The 11,389-nt window shown below is 40.9% G+C and overlaps 1 protein-coding gene and 1 long non-coding RNA gene across 4 annotated transcripts; both read left to right on the top strand.

Moving 5' to 3' along the window:
• Nucleotides 1-5,216: 5,216 nt before the first annotated feature.
• Nucleotides 5,217-6,579, top strand: LOC142894269 (uncharacterized). Its single transcript, XR_012927804.1, has 4 exons — nt 5,217-5,299; nt 5,898-6,116; nt 6,208-6,279; nt 6,420-6,579. It is a non-coding gene; the product is annotated as an uncharacterized LOC142894269 (long non-coding RNA).
• A 447-nt stretch (nt 6,580-7,026) lies between these two features.
• LOC142894268 (pancreatic secretory granule membrane major glycoprotein GP2-like) lies at nt 7,027-9,605 on the top strand. 3 transcript variants are annotated; one of them, XM_076035534.1, is made up of 4 exons: nt 7,027-8,559; nt 8,649-8,805; nt 8,911-9,003; nt 9,161-9,605. In XM_076035534.1, the coding sequence occupies exons 1-3, from the start codon at nt 8,363-8,365 to the stop codon at nt 9,001-9,003; spliced, it is 447 nt and encodes a 148-aa protein (XP_075891649.1). In that variant the 5' UTR covers nt 7,027-8,362; the 3' UTR covers nt 9,161-9,605. The 3 variants fall into 3 exon arrangements, 1 of the variants encoding a protein (XP_075891649.1); XR_012927802.1 differs by having other exon boundaries at nt 7,027-7,639; nt 7,776-9,003; XR_012927803.1 differs by having other exon boundaries at nt 8,168-8,216; nt 8,314-9,003.
• The last annotated feature ends 1,784 nt before the right edge of the window (nt 9,606-11,389 follow it).

Below are 11,389 nucleotides of genomic sequence, written 5' to 3'. Positions count from 1 at the left end.
CACAAATCTGTGCGGACCACAGAAGAGGCCAGGTCAGCAATGATCATCTTGGCAGATGTCCGGGGCTTCTTGCTGACATCTCAGACTATTTTTCTCTTTAGAGTTCTAGAAACCTTGTGCATATGACCACGTCCAGGTTTGTTTCTTCCAGAATCTGTCTGCTTGTACTTGACAATGATGCAACGAACAGCGGCTCTTGCCACTGTGAAACGCTTGGAAAAGGCAGGAGAGCCATCTTCCTTATCATGAGCCTCCACTATCTTCTTCTGCGCAGGTGTGGCTTGAAGGCTGATTGATTAAGTACAGAAGGTGTGTTTTGAAAGCAAAAATTTTACGTAGGGTCAGTTCATTCTGTCTTTTCTTGTGATTATGTCTTGTGGGTTCTTTTATCTCTCAGAGTCACAACTACTGTGATTTGCATCTTTATAATGGACAGCCATGGGGTACTGTGGAGTACCAGTTCTAATTGCATGCCTATGTTCTGCCAATCTTGCCTTCAATTTGTGCTTTGTTCTCCTAATGTAGAAATGTCCACATGGGCACTCAAGTCTGTAAACAACAAAAGAAGCATTGCAATTAATAAATGAATGGATGCCAGACTTATGACCAGATGTCACATTAATAAAGTAGTTGGCATTCAACATATTACTGCAATGATTGCAATGTCCACACTTGTGGTCACCTGTTCTAGTGGAAAGCCAGATGTTCTGTGATACAGAGGGGAGATGACTCTTTGACAAGTATATCGTTCAAGGTTGGAGCTCTTCTGAAGCCAATGGTTGGAAAATCTGGAAGAGCTTCTCTAAGAGCACAACCACTTGTCAAAATGTCCCAATTTCTTTTAACAATTTGTTTATTTGTATTTGCATGGTCGCTATATTGTGTCACAAAGTACACCTGATCAGAGTTTTGTTGTTCTTTCTGTTTAGGGGTCAGCCATTGTTCTCTAGAGAGACATTTTGCTTTGTTGTGAGCTCTAAATATAGTTTTATGTTGATATCCTCTTGCCCTAAATCTCTGGATCATATCTTGAGCATCTTTTTCAAAGTCTTCTCCTGAATCACATATACGTTACATGTAATATTATCTGTTAACCATGGAGGATGAAAAGAAATCTGCTCAAAGAATTGTGTTACGATCAGTTGATTTTATAAAGATAGAAGTATGTTAATCTCCATTGACATCTTTAAAGATTTTTAGGTAGAAGTGAGCCTGACCACAGCAGGATGATATCATCGATATACTGTATCTTTGCCACCGTATGATTTTGTCCAAAGAAATATTGAAATCAGAGTAAATAAATGTTTCTTACCATGCTCCCATAAACAGATTTGAATAATTTGGGGCAAACAGACTCCCATTGCTGTACATTTTTTTGTTTAAAAAATAATAACAAAAAAAACACATTGTTATGTGAAGTCCATAGGATATGAACATTAAAGGCTACCATCTATCAAGGGTTAAATGGAGCACTCGATCTTTCTCCCTATTTGTGATTGTACTCCAGTACTATTGGTATGCTTTGTTGTCTTTTCATATTGATCTTTAGAGAGTGACGATTCCTCAGTCTCTTGTTAAGCTCAACATAGATATAGTATGTATATTTTTTGCTTTTATAATAAATATAGTATATATATAGTAAATAATTTTGACCTCAGCTGTATATGGCACAGTCCAGACTAGGGTGTGTCCTCACACCTCCTTCATAGGTGGAAAAGTTAACCTCCACCCCAGTGTTCAATTCAAAGTCACGCCCTTGTTTCACGCCATGTCCTGGGCGTCCTGGTTTTCAACCATTTCATTTAGTTTAACCAACAGAGAAGAAACACAATTGAGGATAAAACTGCTTGAAAAGAAGCTTGCTTCAGATCTGCTTGTTTTTAAGTTTGGTTCGCTGACTGTTCCTGCTTTGTCAGTGGCCACAGTATTTCAAATATTATTAAAGAAGGACCCTGCACCGGCTGGAGACGACGAAGGCCGAATGATTCTTGCCGCCAGTGAATCCTGGATGTAGGCGTCCATGGCCTCCTGTTCTGACCTGGAGAGGGAGTACAGACGCCCTCTGGGAATGGGTGCCCCCAGTAACACTGGGTGTCTCTGCTGAGACCGTTGCCCCCGTGACCCAACTTCAGATAAGCAGCAGAAGATGGATGGACGGATAATGTGAGCCAAGATAAATGGTAAAGTTGTTAAGGCCACAAATTGCACAAAATTTCTTATTACTACAAACACAACTTATATGGGTAAAATTCCCTGTGATGTTTGTCACATCACTTTACGGCTTTACATTTAATGTTTAATGTTTTCTCCTCGCCTCATCAAACTCTCCTCAACACCTTCAAGCCGGAGATTTTCTTTGTCCCGAAGTGACATGAGTCCAAAATCCCGCACATACTGACGTCAGTAATGTAAAAGCAATGTACCAGACAAACATGAGCAAAAACAAGTTAGGTAAGCTAATTGAAAAGGGGGTGGACGCCACCCTCTGGCATACCTCTTGTCAGGTTGGAAGAACCGGCATAAAAAGCAGAACTGACAGCAGCAGCATCCTGCAGCAGCATCCTGCAGCAGCCTCAGAGTCACCACTGATCTCCACCATCCTCACGTGGTAAGGAAGGTAAGGAAGCCTTCCCTTCAGGAACTTGTACTAGGCCACAGAGAAAGTAGCTAAACTAAAATCAATGTTGGCTTCGACCTACTATGATGGTCAGTTAGAAGCTAATATATCATCAGAAAATATATATTTATTATATCAATAAAATAACCCACAAGTACTGTTTTTTGCACAAACCTAAATATATTTAATTTTGTCTACACAAAGAAAATTTGTTATTGCATTTTCACTCAAATATCCAAAATAAAGAAATATTTTTTAAAAAACAAACAAAAACAAAAAAGTCAATGAAGATAATGAACTAAGACTGCACATAACAAACTATTAAGAAATCATTCTTTGATTAGCTTTTTCAATTATGAACTAATTAACAACAAAATATTGATTGTGTAAAGATTTTGATCAAACAGCTTTCCTGGTTTTAAACCTCTTGCGCTGCTTGACTTGTTACAACACTGTAATAGACACTGCATAACATGAAGCCACGCAGGACTGAACCATGCAGTAAAAAAGAAACATGTTTGCAGGCTTAGTAAAAAGTGAAAAAAAATAATTAAAATTATGTCTTTTTAGTTTGTACATTAATCTTTCCTGAAATGTTTTCATATGTTTTAGAGTCAAACTAACATCTCAACCATTAGGAAAAAAAAGGTGTTTTATTTACGGGACAAAGTGTCGTCTTGTTAACAGACATGAATTATGCTACTTTATATTCACAGTTTTTTTTTTTTTTGCTGCACCCCTTTTTTAAAAAAATAAAATAAAATAATAATGTTAATATCTACATCCTGCTGTGGTTGAAAATTAAGCGCAGTGATTTCCCATTTAAGTGACATTGAAAGGGCTTTGTGTTGCAACTGTTGAACTTCTGTTGGAAGTCTTGCCTCTTCCTTATATGTGAAAGCTGCACCAGTTAAACACACAAGCCATCACAGATCTGCTGCATACAGTCGCTGGAAACCTGGAACCGTATTGGAAATGAAAGATAAAACCTCTATGTTGCAGAAAGGCTGAATTTGTGTCTCTGGCTGCCTGCACGTCCTTCTGCTGACATGCTCCACCTAATCCCAGTGCTCTTTTTGTCAGCCTCCATATGGACAACAGGTAACATGCACCTGCACATCGACCATTGTTAAATCCTGCCCTCAAAAGTCCTGGAAAAGCGACTAAACAGTTTTATGATCTGGATGTTGTGAAGCGCTGAAATGTGAAAACTAGAGCTGTCAGTCGATTAAAAAAATTAATCCGATTAATCGCATGGTTTTCGATAGTTAACTCACGATTAATCGCAAATTAATCGCATATTTTTTATCTGCTCTAAATCTACTGTAAACTGATATTTTTCCATTTTTTTAAATAATCATATCAACATGGGAGTAGGCAAATACTTGCTTTCTGCAAATGCAGCATGTTTATTCGTGTTGGAGCAATGACAAGTACTACTAACAAAACAAAAGCAACAAGCAAAAAAATAATTATAAACTCAAGCTCAACAAAGATAACAGATGGGCATAACTGTAACATTACATAGTAATGATTACTAGTACTACCGAAATTTGTATATTTTACTTTTCAACTCAAACTTGAACTATTCATCCCCTTTTTTCAGCAGCATTAACACAAAAGGATGAACCTTACACCGAGCGCTTCAGTTCGGCGACCATGTTAATCAATGTAGTGGTTCACACCAGACGCAAATGGGCGTAGGTGTGTGTGTGCGTATGTGTGTAAATAGAAACACGCACTGACCGGCATCTCTAGGATCAAACAGACGTATTTTGATCAAGTCTTCCTCTGTGTGTGTGTGTGTGTGTGTGTGTGTGTGTGTGTGTGTGTGTGTGTGTATTTGTTTAATCTCTCTCGCACTCTGATACAATGTACTGACAAATATAACATACAAATATGATCGAATTTGTCATTCGGTTTTTATTTTGATATTAGTTTATTTTGAAAATTCACCGGATTTTCTCGGTTTTTTTGAGCGACTTCCTGTAGGTTTGACGAAGATCGCTCGCGGCTCGCGCACAAAATAGAGCAGACGCCGAAACGACAACTGCATGGCGCGAGCCGCGCGCTTGTTCGCGTCTAGTGTGAACCACCACATTGATTAACGTGGGCGCAGAATGGAAGCGCTCGTTACAGTAAATGCATATCACTTTTGTCCTCTCAAGACTGCCATCTGGCAGGGTTTTGAAGTAGAACTTTCCATTTACAATGGACGTCTTATCCACGTTAGTCCTTCCTAGTGCTCATCTACGCTCCGTGTCTTTTTCTTTTTTTTGTTGTGTTTACAAGCCGGCTGCAAGCGTGTGACTGTGTGCTGTGAGTCAATTCATTTCCCGTTTCCACAATCTACGGAGTGGCCAAAGGTTCAAAAAGCACCGTGTGCGTTAATCGCGCGATAAAAAAAATTGTCGGCGATAAAGCGGTTGTAAGTTAACGCGTTAAGAACTTTAACTTTGATACCCTTAGTGAAAACATGTCGTCTTCATGGAGTGTGGTTGTCATGGTTGCCTGTTGATGTGAATTATTCATCAATTACACATCTCATTTCAACCAGCTCCTCACTTCTTGTTTTGTCTTTGTGTGTGTCTCTGTTATTCATCAGTGTCTGGGGACAATTCCCTTTTTGATGTGACACCTTGCCCTTTTAAATACTACGGCAAAAGTTACTCCAAACTCTATGTAAGTAACATGTTTTGGAGTGTTTTCTGGGGTTTCTCCTGTCACAGTGGCCACTACATGTCCCTATCTGAATAATTCCCAGCATTAGCAGTGTTCATTCTTTTTGGAGGGGCGACATGGTGGCGACGTGGTTAGCGCTGCCGCCTCACAGCAAGAAGGTCGTGGGTTCGATTCCGGGGAGTTTGCATGTTCTCCCTGTGTCTGCGTGGGTTCTCTCCGGGTTCTCCGGCTTCCTCCCACACTCCAAAAACATGCATGTTAGGTCAATTGAACACTCTAAATTGTCCGTAGGTGTGCATGTGAGTGTGAATGGTTGTCTGTTTCTATGTGGCCCTGCGATGAACTGGCGACTTGTCCAGGGTGTCCCCTGCCTTCACCCTAAGACAGCTGGGAGAGGCTCCAGCAGACCCCCGTGACCCTGAGCTCGGGACTAAGCGGGTATGGAAAATGAATGAATGAATGAATTCTTTGACTTAGACTGTTTCTTGCCTTGTTTTGGCAATTTGACAGCTGATCATCTAAATGTTTGGATGTCATAGAGCGGAGTTTAAGTAAGTACTTTTTTGTACTGACAAAAATATACTTTGTGATTTTCCAGGTTACTTCGGACAGTAATGTGTCAGCAGTATGTTTTGAGGATTATTACAACGTCACTACCACACAGGACTGCATCATTGGACCTTTATTTACTATTAAGTCAATAAAAACATTGAATTCGCCAAGCAATGCTACTATTGCAAAATTAACTGGAATCTTGCCATCAATTTCTCAGTCACTCGTCTGTTATAACCGCCTGAGAATAAAATATGATGCTAATGTAAGTGAAACTCAGCGTTGAGGGACAAACTTTTACAAGCTAAGAGAAAATGTGTTGGTTATAACTATTCTGTTTATTTACCTTTACTCAGGCTAAGATTGACTTTTTAGCATTTGGGTCTGAATCAGCTGTGAAGATTTCTGCAACAGATTCAAGAGTTTTTGTGAGTATAAATATAAACATATGTTCAAGAGAAGCGAATGGCCTCGCTCCCTTTTATTATTTTCTTTATTTTGTCATTTAAGAATGTTCAGCAAATGTGGACATTATTTGCATGGATCAAATTATGTTTTTGCTTTGTAGGAGTTTAATTTCACAATTAATGGAGTTGTGCAAGAAAAAAAAATCACGATTAACAACACAGGGTCTCCCCGTGACAACAGTAGAAGTCTGGATGTCACTGCCTGCATAGAATCAGGTTCGCACAGAGGTCTTTATAACAAACTTTTCAACAACTTTTCTGAAAAAAAAAAAAAAAAAAAAGCATTTTAGGAGATTTCTTTCATTTTTGTGTTCAAAGTGTTCACTGAACCTTTATGGGTGACATTCTTGACCTGTTCCAAACCTTCTCCCATAGGCAATGTGTATTTTCCTGATGAGGAAATTGGCTCTTTCCCAGAAAACTGTACCAGACGCATTTGTAATAACTTGGGAGAACTGGAAAATCTTGGGTGTCCGGAGCCGGAGCGTTGTATAGGAAATGACACGTAAGCAAATTTGCAGTTATAACTTCAAGGTACAGGGGCTTGACATGCCCTCAACTTCCATCCTGTTAGCTCTGCTCTTTAATCTTCACTTACATCTCCTGTTGGCATTTGTTGGATTCTGTCTCTGCCTGCTTCCATCAGCTGTTTGTTTGACCCAATCTGCACTGTGACCGGTCCAACTATCATCAACTTTCATCGCACATCCTTCATCAACTTTGACCTCTCTCTAACTGCATGTGACATGAAATGTGCTGACCTAAAATCACGCTAATAATAAAATGCATGTATATCTTTCATTTTCCTGTCTGCTGTGGAACAGCTGTAATGTTCTGAATGATGCGCCCTTCAACGCTTGCCACGACAACACTGACCCAACACCCTTCATAGCCGCCTGCAAAAATACTTTATGTATTTATCCTGATGTGAATGGACTCTACTGCCAGTTCCTGGCGGCATACGCCAGAACCTGCAACCTGCACAGTGACATACTGGACGACTGGTGGGAGGACGTCAGCTGCTGTAAGACCTCCTGCACCTTGCTGTGGCTCAGACAGAAAGGCTACTCAATGTTGGCATATACATTCTGTAGTGCTAAAACCTCCTTTAAATGGTTCTGTTGTTTGCAGAATTATGTTTTTTTTTGTGTAATTCTCATTATTTGGACATTACCTGTCTGTCTCTCAGCCCCCCCTCAGGCCTTGTGTCAGGACCTGATCTGTGGTGACCATGAGTTCTGTGGTGGCAATGCCAAAGGTGAAACCGCCTGCTTATGTCGAGCCATCTTTGCCGACCCGTTCCGATCAACAGACAGTTATGGTACGACTTGCACAGGACCTGTTAAATACACCACGACTGAGTTGACTGTAGACTCTGTCTTTATCTTCACATAGTCAAAGACCAGCAAAGTGTGCAACTTTGTTTCCAGTTGTTTCTTATTATTGTTATTTCCTAGGTGAGCCAGCAGTCTGCAGGCAGGACTCTTCCTCTCTTACTCTGGTCGGATGTCTCTTGGCCGAAAAGGGCATTGACTACACCACCTTGCACCTTAATGACGCAAACTGCACCGGTCACTTGGATGAAAACAAATATGTGACCTTCAGCTTCAACAGCACCAACACTTGTGGGGCGGTGGTCATGGTAACTTTAGTTCTTGAACAAGCAGCCAGTAGTTCAGGTGGAAATTCTCTGGTTGGTTGGCTTCACATCTGATTTTCAGCTCTTTCAAGGAAATGGCTTTGTGCACTTGCAGGCCAACAACAACTACACTGTCTACGCAAACACCATTGTTGGACAAAACAGTTCTGGCATCATCACTCGCCAAGACCAAGTCAAGATTCTCCTGCCTCTACGCTCATCCAGAAGATCAGACTTTGTCCTTCAGAATCAGAGAAAAGTCAGTCATGGCAGTCGCCAACGGTTGCTTTCTTTGCTGTGGTAAGAGGTGGTTTGGAGGTTTGGAGCTCAACCGTGTTTGTACTTAATGCCTGCAGCTCCCTTGTGAAGGAAATCACATCAGGCTCCTGGAACTACACTCTGACCATGAAGGCCTACACGGATGCTGACCTCTCAAACACTCTAGGAGCTACCAATGATGTCATGCTGGACCAGATGATCTGGGTGAAGATGGACACTAATGGACCGGAAGGTGGCTTTGTTGACCTGGTGACCGACTCCTGCTGGGCAACCAGCCAGTCAGCTTCCAACAGTACACCAAGATATGGCCTGATCACAAATGGGTAGGCTGACGGGGGCGTTGGCTGTTGTACCATGTGAGCCAAAAGCAAGATCAGTTAATATTTTCATGTGTTTTCCTCTTTGTGATCAGCTGTCCCAGTGACAACACAGTGACTATGAAAGGAAATGGAGAAGGGATGAAAAACTCCTTCTCCTTCAGGATGTTCCAGTTCTCTGGAAACTCTAGTGATGTCTACCTGCACTGCCAAATCCATCTGTGTGTTGCCCAGAATGAGACCTGTGTCCCGGTACGCCCCCTACAGTCTGATCACAGTTGTGGAGTTAAACAGAAAGATCAGCTTAGTGGACCATTGTTGTCCTGGTGTTCATCTCTCTCTTTCTTTCACTTGTAGGATTGTAGTGAAGGTGTGCGAAGACGTAGGTCTGCCGCCTCAAACTACGTGGACGGACCTCCAGCCCTCATTTCTTTGAGATGGACTACATAGGTAAGACACTCCTCTCTGAAACTTATATTCTGACTCATCAAACCAAAACAAATACATAGAGGTCAACAGTCACACGTGGTGCTTTCAGTAAGGATAGTTCAGAGAAGATGCATTAATCACCCTTTGATCTGCTTGTCTTCTCCGGTCTTCATCACAGATAAAGACCCACTAAAAGGTTTTTGACCTACAAAATGATTCCTGACTTTTCCTTGGCTCTCCTCCAGAATCTGGCTCCAGGAACCTCTAGTACTTCACTCAGTTAACTCCACCATCTCATATTCCCAAAAACAAATCTCGATGATTCAATATTTTTTGTTTTTGCATAAAATTTAACAGCTCAAAGTATGTTATGAATATTTGGAGAAGTGGGAATCTTAAAAAAAAAAAAAAGTAATACTGTCACATATTAAGAGAATTGGGGTTATAATTACATTTCATCATTTAACTCCTATTTTATTCAACATATTAATATTTACTAATATTAATGGGTTTGGGTCCTGACGACTAGGGAAATATGTATGCAATATATTAATATGAACACAACACCCTAAGGTCCAGCTTCTTCAGGTCCTGTTTTCTCAGTTTTTGCTTGGGATTTATCCAGTGCATGAAGAAGCAAAAAAACGCTGATGCAAGCTGTAATGTTCACAGTTACTTTTACAAATAATAAAGGGGATAACAATGATGATAATAAAGATGGGAAAATAGCAATTTTGTCTCATTTTTCTGCATAAAGTTAGGGTTATGCCTATTCTATTCATTGTTATGTATTGTCCAGGAGTCTATTATAATTTCACTAGTTCTTGAAGTTTTCAAGTCCAGGTTGTTATTGCAACACCACTGTATCAAAATCTGAATATCGTCTCTGTAGGCTGTCTCGTTGTTATTGTGGATCTGAACTACAACAGCTGTGTCGTCAGCAAATTTAACAATAGTGTTTGAGGGGTAGATGGGGGAGCAGTCGTAAGTGAAGAGAGAGTAGACGAAGGAGCTGAGAACACACCTGAGGTGTTCCAGTGCTCAGGGTCAGAGTGGACGAGGTGTGGGGTCCCATCCTGACCCTCTGTGGCATGTTGCGGAGGAAGTCCAGCACCCATGTGCACAAAGAGCTGCAGAGTCCCAGGTTGCTCAGTTTTGTGACCAGTTTGTGTGGAATGATGCTGCTGAATGGCGAGCTAAAATTGACAAATAGCATTCTAACATATGTATTGCTATTGTCTAGATGCGAAAGTGCTGTGTGCAGAGCTGTTATAACTGCATCATCAGTGGATCTGTTTGACTGGTATGCTTACTGCTATGGCAGTTTTAATGTGTGACAGAACTAGTCTCTCAAAACATTTAGTAATTATTGGTGTAAGAGCAACCGGGCGGTAGTCATTAAGGCAGCTCTCTGTGCTTTTCTTTGGTACCGGGATGATTGTGGTGGACTTGAAGCATGTGGGAACACCATACTGCAGCAGTCAAAAGATGAAGATGGTGGTGAACACGACTGCCAGCTGGTCAGCACAGCCCTTAAGGATGCGTCCAGAGACCCCATCTGGCCCCGATGCCTTCCTGATGTTGAGTCTGCTCAAGGCAGCTCTGACCTTGTGTTGCCTTGTGTTGATGGAGGCTGTATTTGTTGGTCTCCCTCTGGTAGATCAGGCTGACAGTTGGTCTCTGCATTCTGCTGGTCAAATTGAGCAAAAAAACTGGTTCAAGGTGTTAGGGAGGGAGCTGTCCATGGGACTTGGGGCTACTCTGCTGGTTTTATATCCAGTAAGGGCTTTTATCCCTAACTGGATATATCATTATATATTATATTAGCTGTTGGTGGTAAAGTGCTCCTCTACCTGCTGTATCTGCGCTTAGCCTCTCCAATGCCCTTCCTCATTCCCTCTGTTCCTCTCTGTACTCAAGCTGGGTCCCTGATTTGAACGCCAAGTCACGCTCTCTGAGCAGAATTGACACTTCGTTATTGAGCCAAGGTTTCTGGTTTGGAAACACATTGACAATTTTTGCCTTTTTTGGTCAATATTAAGACCAGTAAAAACACCAAAACTATTAAAAGTGTTAGAATTAAGTCACATGGTGTTGATGTGGCCTATGACAATTTTTTGGTAACAGTGCCTGATCTCTTTGAAAATAAAAACTGCCCTAAAGTAAAGAAAGTAGTGATAAAGAAATATATAGAGAAACCATGGATAACAAAATGACTTAATACCCAGTAACTGAAAAAAATGCACTGTACAGAGAATTCCTACATAAAAGAACAGTAGAAGCTGAAAACAAGTACAGGGCCTACAAAAATAAATTAATTCAGATAATTAGAAGTAGTAAAAAGTGACAGTACGGTAGACTACTTGAGAATAATAATTAAAAAAAAATCATTAAACATACACGAAAT

Source organism: Nelusetta ayraudi, unplaced genomic scaffold (genome assembly GCF_046127955.1).
Source record: "Nelusetta ayraudi isolate G7.1 ecotype Tasmania unplaced genomic scaffold, CSIRO-AGI_Nayr_v1 ptg000042l, whole genome shotgun sequence".
Taxonomy (NCBI): Eukaryota; Metazoa; Chordata; class Actinopteri; order Tetraodontiformes; family Monacanthidae; genus Nelusetta; species Nelusetta ayraudi.
Note: the sequence above shows the minus strand (reverse complement) of the source record. Positions and strands in the feature narration are given on the sequence as shown.